Source organism: Neovison vison, chromosome 7, assembly GCF_020171115.1.
Source record: "Neovison vison isolate M4711 chromosome 7, ASM_NN_V1, whole genome shotgun sequence".
Taxonomy (NCBI): domain Eukaryota; kingdom Metazoa; phylum Chordata; class Mammalia; order Carnivora; family Mustelidae; genus Neogale; species Neogale vison.
In genome coordinates, this window is record NC_058097.1 from 107,749,273 (window position 1) to 107,766,763 (window position 17,491).

The 17,491-nt window shown below is 54.9% G+C and overlaps 1 protein-coding gene across 1 annotated transcript in view; it reads right to left on the minus strand.

Annotated features, from left to right (window-relative positions):
- The window catches only part of DSCAML1 (DS cell adhesion molecule like 1), a 339,836-nt gene extending 337,614 nt beyond the window's left edge, over window positions 1-2,222 (minus strand). The window contains exon 1 of the mRNA XM_044257920.1: window positions 2,058-2,222. Within this exon, the coding sequence (XP_044113855.1) occupies window positions 2,058-2,103 (46 nt within the window). The 5' untranslated portion in view covers window positions 2,104-2,222. The remainder of the gene's footprint in view (window positions 1-2,057) is intronic.
- Between the last annotated feature and the right edge of the window lie 15,269 nt (window positions 2,223-17,491).

Sequence of the window (17,491 nt, forward strand, 5' to 3'; positions counted from 1 at the left end):
AACTTCCTTCTCAAGTTGGGAAGGGTTTTCCTCCTCAGCCTGTCCTGTGGCCTTCTGGGCCTTTCTCCACCTGTCCCCCCAACCCCCATCTGCTTCCTCCCTATCAAATAGCTGGGACTTCATTTATTAATGCCAGGCTTCTGGAAGGGGGGAGGGCTGCGTCCTTCAGGTACTTGCTAAGGGACAGCCACTCCTGGGGAATGGGCTACTCTGAACAAAGTGGGGGGCTGTGGGGAGTGCAGGGTTGAGGACAAAGCTGGGCAAGAGTGTGCAGGAGCTCCATCCTGTGCTTTCTCGCCTGACAAAATGGAAAGGGGGTGGGGGTGCGGAGAGAGAACTAGTGAGAGAGAAAGCTGCCGCTCCTCACCTTATGTATTTTTAATATTAATGTAATTAAAGCTGCAAGCCGAGCCAGCCTGCGGGGGCGGAGGGAGGCAGGAAGAGCCTGGGGAGAGGGAGACTGGGGTTTAGTGGGGGGTAGTTTTGAACGGGAGACGGGCTTCTTGCTCCGCTAAAGTGGGAGGAGAGGGTGCTGAGCAGGGGACAAGGGGTTAACCAACCTAGACCAGCCTTGGCCTGTCACCCAGTGGGCCCCATCGGGCCTGAGAAACTCAACTACTTTGTCCACGCCACCTCTCGCCCCGCACCCCGATCTCTAGGCAAACCCCAGCAGTATCTTGGCCTTCAGTCTGGCCTTAACCAGGCGGTATTTACAAATAAAATAAGGGTGACCCTCCCCCCGCCAACCCGCCCCCAAGCTGGGAGATACTGCAGTCAGCTCTGGCAGGTTGCAGACTCCAGACCCCTGAGGGCCTCCTCAAGGGAAAAAACGAGACCCCTCCCGGACCGCCAACCCTCCGCTGGATTGCCCTTCCCCCATCGCCTAGGGGTCGAGAGCTGGGGCTCAGTCAGGGCCACCGGCGGGGCAAGGTGGGGGAAGAAGCCGCCCCCAGGGCGCGAAGGAGAAAAGTTAGAGGGCTGAACAGGTAAAGCTGAGCGGGTACGAGAGCATGAGTGCTCCGCTGCGCAAGGGCGCAGAGTTCGGCCGCCTCATCTCCCGCCATCTGCGCGCCCCGGGGCACGTCCTCTGTGATAGCCTGGAAGCCCGAAAGCCAGCGACAGCCTGGTCCCGACTCAGTGCCCAGGTGACTCTGGTCGTAAATGTCTGTCCCCTTCCAACCCCCAGTGCCGGCTACCTCGAGGATCAGGTGCGCGGCGCCCCAGCAGCAGGTCTGGACATGCCGGACACCTGGACCCACCCCTAGCAACGCCTTCTCTCCGGGGAAAGCGACACGCCTCCCCCCACAAACTGAAGACTGTCCCCATGTCCAGCTGACCCGGCGCTGAAGCGGAGTCTCGCACCTTGGGGCGCGCTGCCCGAGGTGGCCCCGGGGCGGCACAGCCAAGCTGGGGCTAGTGCCCGGGGCAGGGGGGTGAGACAGGGTTGGGGGCAAAGCGACCTCTGGGTCTGGAGAACAAACTTGCCATTCGAGGGACCCCAGCTCTCGGAAGCCCCCGCTCTCCCCGCCCCGCATCCAGCCAAGGCGCGGGTGAGCGCCATGCGGTGCGGCGCAGGGGGTCCGAGGCGGCGGAGGAGCGCAGGGCGGCGGAGGAGGAGTAAGCCTCGGAGTCCGAGGCCCGAATATACCAGGACTCCGGGGAGAACAGTCACGGCCTGAGGACCCCGCCACTCGGAGGGCACCCCGGGGTCCCAGCGCCACCAAGCCGCAGGAAGCGGGCAAGGGGCTGGGGGAGGGGTCGGGGGCAGAGCTGCGGCCCAGCCGGGGGCGGGGAGACGAGGGGTTCCTCCACCACCACCCCTGCGGGCGCGCCCCAAAACGGCAGGCGCGGGTGACCGGCCGAGCGGTCCAGGGCACACTCTCACCTGACCTCTCTGCGAGTGCCCGCCCCGCCCCCGCTGCGCCCCACCCGGCGCCAGGACCGGCCGAGGTCTGTCCCCCGGGCACCTGGAGCCCGCCGGGCACCCCGCCTCGCCGCCCCCCGCGCGCACCCCGGCTCCGCCGCCCCCGCCGCCCTGCCGCCCGCGCGGGTCTCACCTTTGTGTAAAGAGTCCAGGAGCAGGAGGAAAGTTACCAGCCACATGCCATAAAGAGGCCCTATTCTCCGGGGAGGTGGTCCTGTGGCCGGCCGTGCGGCAGCGCCTCTCCCCCGCTCAGCGCGCTCCCAGCCGCCCGCACTCCGCGCCCCGCTCTTTCTGCTCCTCAGCCCAGCGCTCGGCGGCGGCGGCTCCTCCCTCCTCGGCTCCCTGGCTCCTGTCATCCGCGGGGCTGGGCTAGGCGGCCGCTCTCCCCGCCCCCCCGCGGCACCCCGGGTGCTGAGCACCAGCGCGAGCCCGGAGCCCAGCCGGTCCCCAGCCCCACGAGCCCAGGGACAGGGCCGGGGGTCGGGACCATCCGGCCGTGGCCTGGGTTCGCCGTCCAAAAAGCGAGGGGTCCCTGCCGCCCGCCGGCTCGGAGCCTGTGGTCGCACACAGACATGTGTCATACATGTGCCAAGAGCCCGCCATGCTCGGGCCAAGGAGGCCCTGGGTCTCTCGGCCGGCTCGGTCACCTGGGGCCAATGCTTCCTGCCTCTTTCTGACTCAGTTTACTGACTCCGTTTCTGACTCCCAATGAAATCCAGACCGAGAGTCTTTGGGGACCCCCGGAGCTACTCCCCACCCCAAAGCTCAAAGCTGCGTGCCCTGCCAACCCCCCCCCAGTTCTGCAAGCCTACCTTCTGGGGGGCCTCAGAGGAGTCGGGCCACCCCCAGGCCCGGGGCCCAATTGTCTTTAGCCCTTGGCACCTGATGCTGATTTAAACAATTATTTACAATAAACAGTTTAATGACTGCTCTACCTTGAGGGTCTTCCTCCTTTACCTTCACCGAACCCCCCCGCCCCCTTCGCTTTCTTACCAAGCAGAAATTGGTTTATTCCTTATACCAATCAGCATAAAGTTGGCATGGAATTGAACAGGACTCCAGGGAGGGCATCTCAGTTACAAAATGAGGGCTGAGGACCTGGTGTGTGCCAGGCACCGGGTTTGGCCCAGGTGAACAAAAGCACGGGGGTCAGGTCTGCTGTGACAAGGTTGCTATGGTTAGAAAGCTCCCCTTATGTGGGTAATTCCAGAATAACGGCCCTCCCAGGAACCAGAGAAGGAGTCCACAGGAGCCTGGAGAACGCACTAGGAGTCAGGACGGGACCTTTTCTTGTGAAGACTAATGCAGGCAACCTCAGCTGCTCTGGTTATTTGGCTTGGCATGCTTCGACCCATTTCCTTGGGGTGTGCAGGGAGAAGGGGGACGTGGGGGAGCAGGAGAGGTAGAGAGGTTGCTGTTGGCTTCACCTGACAGAGGAAAAAAATGTACTTCCTCCAAATGTCTTACCTAAGTTCAGACCAAAGAAGTAGGACTCCTCACTCCCAGTTTTGCCAAAATACCTGCAGACATCTTAGCTAAAATTTTCATTGAAGTATACTTTCCTTTTTTAGTGTTAAAATATACATAGCAAATTGACCACTGTAATCATTTTTGAGTATACGGTTCAATGGCCTGGGTACCTTCCCCATGTTGTATCACTCTCTGCTTCCAGAACTGTTTCATCATGCAGACAGAAACTTTGTATCCACTAAGCTACAAGTTCCCATTCTCCCCTCCCCCAACCCGTGGTAATCACCAATTTTCTGTCTCTGAATTTGCCTATATGGGTATCTTACGTAAGTGGAATCATATAATATTCGTCCTTTTGTGTGTGGCTTATTTCACTTACCATGACGTCTTCAAAGTTCATCCATGTTGTAGCCTGTGCATTTCCTTCATTTTCCTAGCTGAATAATATTCCATTGCATGCGTAGACACCCCTCCCCCCTTCTGTTTATCCATTTATTTGTCAACGGACATCAGGATTGTTTCCACCTTATGGCTATGGTGAATAATGCTGCAGTGAACACGGGTGTGCAAATACCTCTTTGAGCCCCCGCTTTCAACCCTTCTGTGTTTATACCTGGTAGTGGAATGGCTGAATCATGCGGTCATTGTTTTTTTAACTTTTGGAGGAACTGCCCTGTACATTCACTTTTTCCATAGCATGCTTTAAGAATTTAAAGGACTCTCACCTGCAATCACTCTTCATAAACTTCACACTCTGCTTTGAAGCTTTATCAGCCCCTTTGAAACAGGTGAGAAAAATCGAAGCTTAGCTTGTTCAAGGTCACTCAGTTTGTATCCCAAGCCTCAAACCCACATCTCCTGACTCAGGAGCAGACTCCTCCCTGGTGCTCAGCTTCATGATGCTGTCACCCCTCTGAAGTGGACGCTTTTTCACTAGGGATTTCACCCTGTAAACAAAGGCAGGAAACATAGCAGCGGGGTGGGGTGGGGGGTAAGACTGCAACAGGTGTTTGAGATGACCCAGCCCCACCACCGAAGCCATGCAGTGACAGATCCCCGATAAAGGGGCTGCCATCTGCTGGAAGGGGACAGGTCCCAAGTGGGCCCAGGGCTGCCCAGAGCCACTTATGCCCCACATGCTGGAAGGAAAGAAGAGGATCTTCCTTTTTCCATTAACCTGAAGAAAGTCCTATAACCTGGATATCCCTTCTATGCTGGTTACACCTGCCAGCCTTTAACTGTGCGTAGAGGGCCAAGTGTCGCCTGCAGGAGGAGGCCATTCACTGTGTCCACTCTAGTCTGGCTGTCCCCTAAAAAGGAGGCGTGGCTGCGAGAATGGGGTGGGCAGGTGGGGAGTACGGATTCTCTGTTGCTCTCTAGCACCCGGAAGCTTTATAATGTCATGGTCGGAGGTGTGGCTTTGGAGTCAGAGTTGAGTTCCCTGCCCGTGCCCAGCCACGGTTCCCTCACCTGGAAAGTGGGGACTGGCCCCAGCATCTACCTCGGGGAGCTGTTGCAAGGATGGAGTAAGACAAACCCGGCGGCCCCCACGTCGTAAGCCCCTATCACTATTGTTCCTGGCTCTGCTCAGCGGTTGGGGAGAGAATCGCTTGACTGGGGAGATGTTGGGATGACAGCCTGTACCCCACACTGTGACATGGCCAGAGGTCATAGGAACATGGAAGGAAAGCACATTTGAGGCTGGAAGGGTGTGGGGAGACCACCAGCAAGGGAAGGACCAGTCTGTAGCTTTTATCCCTTTTTAGCATTTAGGAAGATTTCTTTGGGAATGACAGCCTGGCTCAAATGTGTTCAGAAGTCCCATCTTCACTGGAAGTGTACCCAGGAACTAGCGTGGCAGAGTCAGCAAAAATCCTAGCAAGGGGAGTCCAAGAAAAAAGCAAACCCTGGGGATGGAGAGTGGGCAGCTCGTCTCACCCACGCTCACCTTGAACCCTGGGGTTCTCCTCCCATAGCTGATATTTTGGAAGAGCTATTTTTTTTTTATTCTGATAAAAGGGACGACGCCTTCACCATCCCCAATTAAATGGAAGCCCTCACACTCACACACAAATGTATGTACACCGAAGTGAGAACAAACACAGTTGTCCAGGCAAACATTCATGTGTACAGGTAAACGTAAACACTTAACGGCAAGCACACCTGTGCTCAAATGCAATTTGAACATAATCCAAGAATTCTGCATTGGCATCTATGCCTATGCCTTTAATTTTATTTTTTACAAATGCCTGAAATGCGTGGGATTCATTTCCAGTAAAGACACCCCACCCATTTAAAAACAGTGATTAATTTCAATATTTGTTACATCAGGATACTGGGTGATCACGTGGTGTGTGTGTGTGTGTGTGTGTGTGTGTGTGTGTGTGTATGTGTGTGTTTTACCAGAGCTAGCTGGAGAAGTGCCCCATATTGGGCTCCCTGCTCAGTGGGAAGCCTGCTTCTTCCTCCCCTCTCCCCTCTCCCCCTTACCTGCTGTTTGTAGTCCCTCTCTCCATGTCTCTCTGTCAAATAAATAAAATCTTTTAAAAAAAAGGCGTATCATTATTTTAGCAAAACCTTCATATGTGCTCTGAAGTTCTTTAACAACTTGATTGTAAATAGGGTTTTTTTTAATAAAAGAAATCAATACCGAACCAGGTCAGTGTTAAAAACTTCACTTTGGGGGGCGCCTGGGTGGCTCAGTGGGTTAAGCCGCTGCCTTCGGCTCAGGTCATGATCTCAGGGTCCTGGGATCGAGCCCCACATCGGGCTCTCTGCTCAGCCTCTCTCTCTCTCTGCCTGCCTCTCTGCCTACTTGTGATCTCTCTCTGTCAAATAAACAAATAAAATCTTAAAAATAAAAAAATAAAAATAAAAAATAAAAACTTCACTTTGGGGGTTATATAGCTAATTCAGGATTGACCTTCTTAGTATTAATTCACTGACTGGAGGAGAAAAAACAAATAAGGATTCTCACCAACCCCTTTTTTTTTGTAATTGTTTTAATGTTATAGGAAAAGTCCTGGACTGTGAATCAGAAATCCTGGGTTCTAATCTCCTCTCCGCCCCCTTAGTCAGCTTGTGGGATTAGTTTACCCTTTCGGGCCTCCGTTTTCTCCCAAATGAGTTGAGCTAGAATGATGACCAAGGTCCCTTCCTAACACCAGAGATGAGGTGAGCACAGATCTGCACGTCCCCCACTCCTACCCTGTGTAGGGAGGTGCGTGCCTGTCCACATGCATGTGCAGGCAAAGAAACAGATACACAATTCATACCCAGATACTCAGAAGCCAACACCAAAAAAGTCCACAAAATAAAGTTTTTCCTTCAAATGCATGCATGTATTTCTAAAATATTTCCATCTTCTTGAGATTCTTGAAATGAATCATTGCAATTCACAAGTAATGAAACCTACATAAGAAGGTAGTGTATGTCCTTAAATTACCCAGGCTTTCCTTAAACCCAAATTCTAGGTGCCTATCCAGGGGAATATCTAGGTATGTTACACCACTCACTCTCTCAACATTTTAGATTGTAACATCATAGTTCTAAGCTCACTGGAACAAAGGGCTCAAAGCCCAGAGCCTTCTGCCCCACAGATGGGGTCTCTGGGGTCCCATTGCCCTTGTACAGGTCACTGTCTCTGGTGGGTGGATGGCAGGGGGCTGCAGAAATGCCCAGCAAGGCTGGAGTCTCCCCACCCCCAAAAAACCACAGCCTCCCTCCTGCTGTTCTCTCTCAGCTCACAACCCCCAGACTTGCTGAGACGCCAACCCAGAGGGGCTCCCTGAAGTCCAGATTCTGAGGAGCTGAAGTTCATGGTCACACTTCTCTCTGGGGGTCAGGGTGGGGTGGGAGGAAACCAAACTAAGAGAAAATGAAGGAAGAAAATTCTGTGAGTGGGAACTAACTTTGCTGACTCCCCAAGCGGACCTTACTTCCTTCTGGCCCACAAGATACTCACAAATGTGTTCATCAAACATTTGATGAACATTGTTCATCAAATGAACAATGATTTGTTGTTGTGCTCAAATCACAACACAGTGATTTATGTGTTGAACACACAACCTTCCATCCCAGAAAGCACCTTCCATCCCAGAAAGCGAGCTGGGCCCTTCACTCTTCCCGTTTTGAGGTTACAATGCCGCTTCTCCACCTGCGTGAGCCTTCTTTTTTTTGTATTTGGCAAAGAGAAAGCAAGAGAGGGAACATAAGCAGAGGGAGTGGGAGAGGGAGAAGCAGGCTTCCTGCTTTCCCGCTGAGCAGGGTACCAGAGGCGGGGCTCGAACCCAGGACTCTGGGATCAGGATCTGAGCCGAAGGCAGACACTTAACCAACGGAGCCACCCAGGTGCCCCCACTTCTTCTTCTTCTTCTTCTTTAAGATTTTATTTATTTGACAGAAAGAGAAACTGCATGAGCCTTCTTCTGCAGCAGGGCCTGGCTAGGCCTCGCAGCTCTCCTGACCCGGCCCGGCCCGGCCCGGCCCGGCCCGGCCCGTCCTGCCCCTGGCTCGGCTTGTCCCAGTCGCCAGCACGGCCTGCGGCTCTCCTCTATTCGTCCCACGCTGTGGCTATTTATTCCTGCGCGTGCCTGACTCGTCTCCTCTTCTAGACCCAGGCTCCTGACCCTGGATTTGCCCCTGCAGAGCCCAGCCTGGTGCCTGCTCCCTAGGGACACTCAGTAAATGCCGACTGAAGGCCCAGATGAGCTCGTCCTTTCAGAGTTACAGATACCGGAGGACGACGTCATGGGTCATGCCTTCCAGAAGCAGGTCCTTCCCCTGGAATCAAAGCCTTCAACTTCGCGGTTCTTGTCTTGGAGTTTCCAGCCTGGAAGGGGAGCCTGTGGCAGGGCAGCTGAGCCTACAGGACCACGGACACGGACGCTGGTCTCCACAGACATCTGCCCAGTCGCTGTCGCCATCAAGCTGGGCTTCTGGGATCCAAAAGCTTCAGTTTGCTCTCGTTTCAGATCCTTGCCGAAAAGTAGATTGGCCCAGAATGGTCTTGCTCAATCTACAGAGAGGTCTGGGATGTCCCAGAGGTAGATCTACGGGGAGGCCAACACCACCCGAGCTCTGGGGTCCCACAGGGCCCCAGGCACGCGCTCAGGTGGTCAGGCGGTGTCGGTGATCTGGTAGAACACTCCAGTTTCAGTGTAATCCGTCATGATCACTCCTTTCTCCCACTCGGACTTTTGTGGGTCTCATGTGCATTTGGGGGCTCTGACTCAGGGTCTCCCCACGTGAGCGAACGATGGAGCCATCGGACTTGGGATTGGTGAGGTACACTTCCCGGGTCCCCAGGCACCACCATGGAGCCATCCTGGGGTGGAAAATGGCTTGCCCAGGTACTCCCACAGCCCCCAGGGCCACTTGGCTCTGTCATCCCCCAGGGGGCAGGGTCCGAGCTGGGTCACAAAACGACCACAGCTAAGATCCCTGCACTAGAGGCACATGTGTGTCTCCTAAAGGAGCCAAAAGGGCAAAATGATTGACGGAGCCAGAAGCTAGTCTGTGTAAAAAAAAAAAAAGGCAGTATGGGGGTGTGTCAGGCAGTTAACACCAACATTATTTGCCCCGGTTTTGTGATGTTTGTGGTATTGGTGAGTTGTTTCAAGACTGGTACTCTGTTGCAATTTTTTTTTTATTGTTCTCAAGAAATATTAGCATTTGTGCCTAATTTGGGGTTCCGTAATCTTGTCCTGTTTCCCTTCAAGAAGTCCCACCGAGTGGTCTAAGCTTCGGGTCCCTGACACTGGAACCCATCCCAGGAGCTCCCCACGGACCACACGGAGGCAGCGGAGCTGGGCCTAGAACCAGGCTTTCTGGACTCTGGCCTAGAGCTCTTCCCACCAGAATCCTTTGCCTCAGAGACATAAGACGATAATTCGTGTGTTTCTCCAGTGCCACGCACACAGAAGGTCCTCAAAAACACATGGCTTCCAGAAGAGATGGTCCTGCACAGTGAAGCGGAAGTCAAGGCTCACTCTGGGGTAATGACTTTGATTCCATGAAAGTCCTCTTCCTGAGAAATCTGGCCATTTCACGACAGCCCTGACCAGTCCACAAAGCAGAGCATCCCAGAGATGGAAGACAGGGATGGAAGGTTTGCTGCCAAATCCCCTCTGTGCCCTCCCTGTGGACACTATCCTTCCTGTCACCGTGATGGGGCATCAGCAAAAAGGACTGAGCTATCCCTCACAGCCCGAGAGCCATGGGAGACACCATGAGCCCCTGCAGACGATCTGAACAGGATTGGAGGTCAGAGTCACAGAGCCGGTCCGGGATGGCAAAGGTGAACAAGGACATTGTGTGGGGACAGCAGGTTACCTCAGTCCAACAGCCTTAGACACGGCAAAGGGTCAGGAGTGCCTCAGAGCTCACCTCTCCCAGGCCCGTCTCACACCCACGGGCTCTCCTTACACCACCAGACACGTGCAAATGCAGTCCCTGCTTGAATGCTTCCAGGGACAAGGGGCTCCCTCCCCCCACACACAAGCCCATGCTCATCTTACCACCCGAGACCACATACACACTCTTTTCTTTATCAAACCTGATCTGCACTAGCCTTCCGGGGTTCACAGGGTGCACCCAATCTCTGCCTGATGACGGCTTTCCCAACACTTGAGAACAGCCACCCCAGGCTCCCCGCAAGCGTTCCTCTCGCCAGGCTAAATACTCCAGTCTGTCAACCTCCTCTTTTCCGACATCATTTCCAGACCCTTCACTCTCATGGTTTCCCTTTTTACACACACTCAACTTCGACCGCAGCTCTCTTAAAATCAGAGTGGATGCGACACTTCAGATGAAGTGTGAGCGGCCCCCAGGACAGGCGCTATCGCCCCACCGGGGAGGTCTCTGAATTACTCTTTACGGTCACCCGAGGCTTCACCGGCCTCTCTGGCTGCCGCGCTGAAAGCTGGGCCTCTGTGCCTTGAACCATCCTGGTGTGCACAATCTGGGAAGGTGAGCGTGATTAGACACAGTTGTTGAGTGTTGGGGGCTGAAATACCTCGTAGGTGAAATGGTGTCACTTACACACCCACTGGGTAAGGCTATCCCCGTCCCTGCAGCTTCACTCCTCCCCAGAGAGGGGGCGGGCTTCAGCTGAGAACACGAGAACATCGAGCCAAAGTTCCCATCTTCAGGCCATATGGCTTGAGAGCTTCGTATCTTTATTAAACTTGACTTTATTATTTTGGGGGGGCATGGGGGAGAAGGAAAAAGAGTCTCAAGCAGATTCCCCTTTGAGCACAGAACCCCATGCAGGGCTCGATCCCACGACCCCAAGATCGTGACCTGAGCCCAAATCAAGAGCTGGCACTTAACTGACTGAGCCCCCTGGGTGTCCATGAATTTGACTTTATTTTAAACCAGCTGAAAAGTCAAACAGATCGAACACACTGCGTTCCCCAAGTGTGCCATGAGAAGGAAACAGGTCATATGCGAAAACTAAATTACGGTCAAATAGATGCAGAAAACCCTGGAACAACCCAAGGTAAAAAGGTGCCCGGAGCCTTGGAAACACTAACGGGCCTGGAAAACCTCCAAGTGACGGATACAGGAGGAGGTATTTGGAGATCAGTTTCCCACATCTCCTGGTCTAAAAATTCTGTCCTTTCACTGGCCACCGCCCACAGCGTGTCCGTCTATTTATTCTTTCAGCAACGTTGTGCCCAGTCCCCATGCAGCGGCTCCCAGCGTTCCCAGAAACCCCAGCAAGGAACCACTGCCCTGGGGGAGCTTGGGCTCCGGAGTGGGGGGGGGGCGACCTGCAGAGAGCACAAAGGGAGGTCCATGTGCCAGGTCAAAGGGTCAGAGTGGGAAGGGGCCTGGAGAGCATCTACCACCAGCATTTTGTGTCTCAAAGGAGGAAATGGTGGCCAGGAGGATGAAGGACATTCCTGGCCGCATGGCCAGAGGGCTCGGATGGGGCTTAGCTCCTGGGCTCCTGACTCCCAGGCCTGCACTCTGCATACCCTGCTGTTCATGGCCCCCCATCATGCAGACTGGGCTGGAGGACTTCTAACTCTCTTCTAGGGCTGAGATTTGATCAGTCTGTAAAAAGAGCTTCTTAATGTCAGAGAAAGGGGTGGCCAGAAAAACCAGGCAGGACGTGGGTGGTCTTGCAGCCTGCATGACGGGAAGTTGGGAAGACCCTGGACAGGCCCAGCTGGAGGGAGAGGGGTCTCCCTGTGGGGTTTCCACCCATCTGAGACACCCAACACAAGGGGGCTGGGGTGGTGTCTTCCCAGACTCACTGCTTAGAACCTTGGAGCTGAGCTGAATCGGTCAGTTGCTTGTCCGAGCCAGCCAAGGTAGCTCTTCCTTTTGGTAAACTAGAACCAGAGCCATGAACTCCTAATAGTAATGGTTATAACTGAACACTGGCTGTGGGTCCAGCACTATGCTAAGTACTGTACACGCATCATCTCAGTTCACCCTCAGAATAATTCCATAAGGAGAAATTAAGTGACTTGTCCAACGCACCCAGCTGGTGAACATCAAATGCCCAAGCCTCGAGGTGGACAGTCTGATTTCAGAGGCCTCGTCCTGTTTCATTGTCATTGGTTGGTCGTGTTTCTGCTGCCACATTTTTAAAAAGGTTTTAATATAGAAAATTTCATATCCAAAGGAGAGAGAATAGTATAATGAATTGCCACATACCCATCTTCTCGCTGCTACAATTGTTGACTCGTGGCCAATCTTGTTTCATTTTTATTCCCATACTCCCCCCACCACCCGCCTGCCACCACTTCCCATCACCAAGGATTTTTTTGAAGCAAATTGCATGCATTATATAATTTCATCTGTGGATCCTTTAGCATGCATCTCTAAAACAATAAGGCCGAATCCTCGTTCTCAATCACTCCACTGCGTGTGTTCTGACTGAGAAGTAGCTCAGGCCAGGTACCCCTCAGCCCCTCTATACACACACACACACACACACACACACACACACACACGATTTCAGGCTAGCCACTGCCTAAAACAGCTGAACGTGCACCCTCTGGGCACAGAAGCAACCAGCTCACCGGGCATCCAGTGCCAAAGTCCTCACTCCACAGCTTGGCCAAACGGCCTCTCTGGCCCTCCTCAGGGTGTCTTATGACAGCCGAGGCCCCTGCCAGCAGTCTAGCTCCTTTGGAGATGGAAAACAGCTGGATGTGGCAGTCTCCTGCCTAGTGGGGCTGTTGCCACAAGAACAAGTCTTTCTCAGCCAGCCTACACCTGGCCCCCAACCCTGGCCATTCCCTTAAATCCAGTCGATTCTCCACCCTGCCCGGTCTAAGAGCAAGAGATATGGAGGAGATGTAGCTAAAGCACCTGGATTCAGTCCGCAATCAGAGATTCACGGTGCCTCTCATGATCAGGCCTCACTTCCCTCATCTTTAAAATGGGACCAAAACACTTACCTGGCAGAGTGGCTGTGAATGTCCGAAGAGATGGGGGAAGGGGTGCCTGGCTGGCTCCGTCGGAAGAGTGGACGGCTGCTGATCTCAGAGTCATGGGTTCGAGTCCTACATGGGTGTAGAGATTACATAAATAAATAAATAAATAAATAAATAAAACTTTTTTAAAGATTTAAAAAATTTAAAAAGGGATGGGCACGTTTTATCTGTGGGTTTGTTTGGCTTGGGAAGGATGCAGTACCTGCTATGGCCAGCAGGTGTCACCCAAAGACCAGCACCTAAAATACGGTGGGGGGGGGAACTGGTGGGGGGCCACTCCACCGAGAGGATTATCTTTCCAGTATTAAAGCCAGTTGGACTTGGGGGAAGTGGGAAATAGTTTAGCATGTGGGATTTCTCCTTAGAAAAGCCAGTCTGGGGGCGCCTGGGTAGCTCAGTGGGTCTCTGCCTTCGGCTGGGGTCATGATCTCAGGGTCCTGGGATCAAGCCCTGCATCAGGCTCTCTGCTCAACAGGGAGCCTGCTTCCCTTCCTCTCTCTCTCTGCCTGCCTCTCTGCCTACTTGTGATTTCTTTCCCTCTGACAAGTAAGTAACTAAAATCTTTAAATTAAAAAAAAAATGCCAGTCTGGTTGTACCCAGAGTTCAAACGAGTAACTGTGCCCTTTCAAGCAGCTCATAGGAAGACCCCACAGCGAGACAGGCATCAAGAACCCCATTTCACAGATGAGGAAACTGAGGCTTCAAAGAGCAAGTGACTTCTAAAGGTGATACAGCCACTGAGTGACGGATGATGTCCTCTTAGCCCATCTCCTGTACACATGTGTGTGCACACGCACACACAGGTGGCGCAGGGAAGACAGAGAAATCCCAGGCTACAGAACCAGGGATCAATATTCTGCATGTCCCAGGGAACGTGTGTGGGCAGCCTGGTATGGGACTAACGACTGGCCCCTGGGAAACACTGACCAGAAGAATCTTTAATGGGTTTAGGTTCTGTGGTTTCAAAAACAACTTCCACTTAAGCTTGTCGAAATGCCTAACACAGTGCCTGGCACATCACCTGATGTTCAAATACTTCACTCTTTTGCTGAATGAATGACTGAAAAGATAGGCCCGTCCCCTGCCTCCGGGAAAGCCCTGGTTGACCTTTGCTTGATCCCTTAAACTCATGCTCTGGGTTCGCAGGTCCTTATGGCCTCTTTATACACATGATCTCGTTCACTCTTTAATGGGCTGAGTACCTTAATGCCCACTTTACAGAAGAGGACGGGGAGGTTCAGACATACGAAGGGGCTCGCCCAGTGCTGCCCAGCTAGGCAGTGGCAGAGGCGAGCTTTGAACCCGTCTCTGCTTCCCCACCTCCAGCCCCTCTTGGCTGCACTCCTCCTGCTCGATAACATTGTCACTGCACGGTTTGAGAGGAGGGAAAATTTCAGATCTAGGAGTGAGTGAGTCTTCCTGAACTGTCCGGAATTACCTCACATCTGGGGAGAGGGGACATCAGCAGCTGGTCCAGACACCCCGGGTCAGGAGAAATCCTGCCTCAGCAGGAGCTCCAGGGAGGGGAGGCGGGTCCCCGTAGGGAGGACCAGAGTCTTGGCCCATTCCCACGAGAGGGCACTTGGGGAAGGACAGGAGCCTGCCTCCCCTCCTCAGTCTGGCCTCTGGGGTGTGGGTCTGCTCTCTGGAGGCGCATCGGCTGCCTTCCCTCCCTCACCGCCCCTCAGGGCAGTCTCCAGCACCCTGTGGACCCCTCACCGGCAAGCCTCTGCCCAGGGAATCTGGTTATCTGCCTCCCCCTAGTGCCACAGGAGGGGATGGGACTTGGCAGGACTCAGGGATCCGGTCCAGGCTTCCCACCCTGGGGCCCCGCTGTCACACCAGGCGGGGCCTCCCAGGTGGAGCTATAGTCTGGGCTCACCCTCCGCCCCACCTGTTTCTGTGTTGGCCTCTGAGAGTCACTGGAAGGGGTGAAGGAATGACGTCCTCCCACCCAGGTTCTGGCTCTCCCCTGAGGGGCCGGGCTCCAGACAGGGGCCTGCAGGGTGGCGGGGAGGAGCCAGCCCGTCCAGGTCTCCCGGATGCTGGGGCCACACTCTTGCGCCCTCTGCTGGGTCCCGCCCAGCCTCCTGGCCTGCTGGGCGCCTCCCCGGTTCCAACACCACCAGCAACACAGGCGCCCATACATACCTTCTCCCTCACACACACACACACCACACACAGAAGGGAAACCTATAATCAAGACACAAACCCTCCGCTGGTCTCAAAGGACCTGCGGAGCCCACAGCAAGCTGGCGGTGGCCCCGGGGGTGGGAGCTTCTGGAGAATGGGCCATGCCAGGTCTACGTGGTGCTCAGGAGGGTCAGGGGCTGGGACTTCTGCTTGCACCAGCCTCCCCTTGGGGCCTGGCCTGTCTGAGGGTGGGATTCGGGGGTCCCTGCCTTTTGGTCCTCCCGAAGTGTCCTGAGAAGACCCCACTGAAGAACAAACATGAAAGCAGTAAAGGACAGCGGCTGAGGTGCCTGGAGGGGGTCCGGGAAGAGGTTGCAGCTTCAAATGCTAGAGCCTTGGGACACTCAGCAAATGGCCTCGGCTTGTCACAGCCTGGTCAGGAGCAAGGAACCACCAAGGGTTAGAAATTGTCTCTCCACTGGGGAAACTGAGGCTCAGGAGGGACTGGCCCACAGTCCCGAGTAGGACACCGTTGCAGAAGCCAGGGCTCAAAGTCAGGCTGGCTGATTCCAAAGTCTATGATCTTTACCATAATGCCAAGGAAGAAAATGTGGACCGTCCCTGGGACAGGTCCCCAGGACAGCATCCTGACTGAGCACACGTGCACCACCCGTCCAGATGGGGACACCCAGCAGCCCTCCTTGTCCCTTGGGAGGTGGAGGGCGGCAGCAGCTGTGGGCCATCACTCATTCATTCAACAAAGGCTTACTGAGCACCTACTATGTGCCAGGCACAGGCTGGGCTCTGGGGGTTGGTCAGGGACCCCTCAGACAGGGGCAGTAGGGCAGGCAGACACGAAGGGATGGTCAGGATCCAGGGAGATGGGGGAGGCGTCCCCCAGCAGGTCTCCAAGGGTGCTGGGGAGGGCCAGGCAGGAAGGGTCCCTCAGGAGCCGAGGCCCAGCTGAGCCTATCCCACTGCCACCCTGGGCAGGTGTGTAAGGGCTGAGGCCACTCCCTGATGATGTTATTAGCTGTGTCGGGAGCATATGGTCCGTGGACATGAGACCTGAAATATTATTTACTTCAGGGCAGAGGACACTCACTGCCTCCCATGCAAGCTGGGTCTGGCACGACTCTTCCTGATTGATAGGCCTTTCAGGAAACAAAGACCACAAGAGAATTCAACATGCTCCTGGCTTGGGGCCAAGCCAGCCTCCTCTCCTATGCTTTGTCGAGTGTGTCTTTTTGTCTGCCTTCACCACTCACAGGTGCCTCTGCCTGTGTTTGTGGTGTGTGTGTGTGTGTGTGTGTGTGTGTGTGCACACTCACATGCATGCACACACACCCTGCTTTCTCTGAGCCCGGCTGTCCCGGGGGCAGGAAGGAACAAGGGATCTGCTACAGCTTCTCCACAGAACTTTTTCCCTCAGTCCCTTGACTTGGAAGCCAATGTCTGGTATTTTTTGCCAAGCTCAGAGACAGACTAGGGCCTTCTCAAGGTCACACAGCAGGCCAAGGGCAAGGCTGCCGGTGAGGCCAGTTCTCCCTCTTTCCCTGCTCCAGCTACACGGGACCGCGGGGGACGTCCTGGCCCACAAACTGCCGCCCCAGCTCGGAACTTCCACCCTTTCTCCCCTTCCTCTGCCACGCTCACCTGGGGAATTCCTTCTAGTGACACCAAAGAAGCCCTTTGAGGAAGTGACAGAATTTCTTGGAAAGGGAACCAAAGTTTAGAGCTCTAGGGGCAAACAGCAACCAGGAGAACCTGGGGGCTTCTGGGGGTTGCGGGAGCAGGACTGAGGGAGGTCACACACGGTGGGAACAGGCAGGCCAAACAGCTGGAAACATAGGGTGCCAAATCAGAGCTGCCCCCCACCCCAGGCAGCTCCTTCCAGGCACCAAGCCCATCCACAACTGTGGGGACAACCCCTCGCTCAGGTCTCCCCCACCACTCCCCTAGCCCCTCCAGTGTCGGGGCCGAAGCCCTGGGCACCCAGATTCCAAGTTCTAAGTAGGCTGGCTTCCCAAGTTCTGGGTCGCTCAACGTGAAGGGTCTCCAGGCTGGGAGGGGGGCGCGCAGACAGAGCCGGGGCTTTCTTCCCTTGGCTGGGCCACGCCGGGCTCAGTGCTGCCCTCCGGCGACCGTGGATGGAGGCTGCCGTGCTCCTGGTTCCCAGGCCCTATCTGATCCATCTTCTCAGCCGGGGACTCAGGGCCACCCTAGGACAGGGCTTGATGGCTGTGGCATTTGCCTCTGATCTCCTCTGGACCGGTGTGTGTCAGGCGGAGGATGAAGAATGGGCCCGCCGCTGCCGCCCCAGAGGCCTCTGCTGAATTGCAGTTCAGAGCTCAGCTGCCTGGGGCTGCAGATCGACAGGGAGGCCATTAATCTCTCCAGCAGCAGCCCGGCCCTGAGCAAGAAGGAACGGGGAGGGGGGGGCGGCGCTGGGGGAAGACTCAGCTCTGCTCTCTGCTCCAGGACCTCTTCACCACTCCCTCTGAGAGA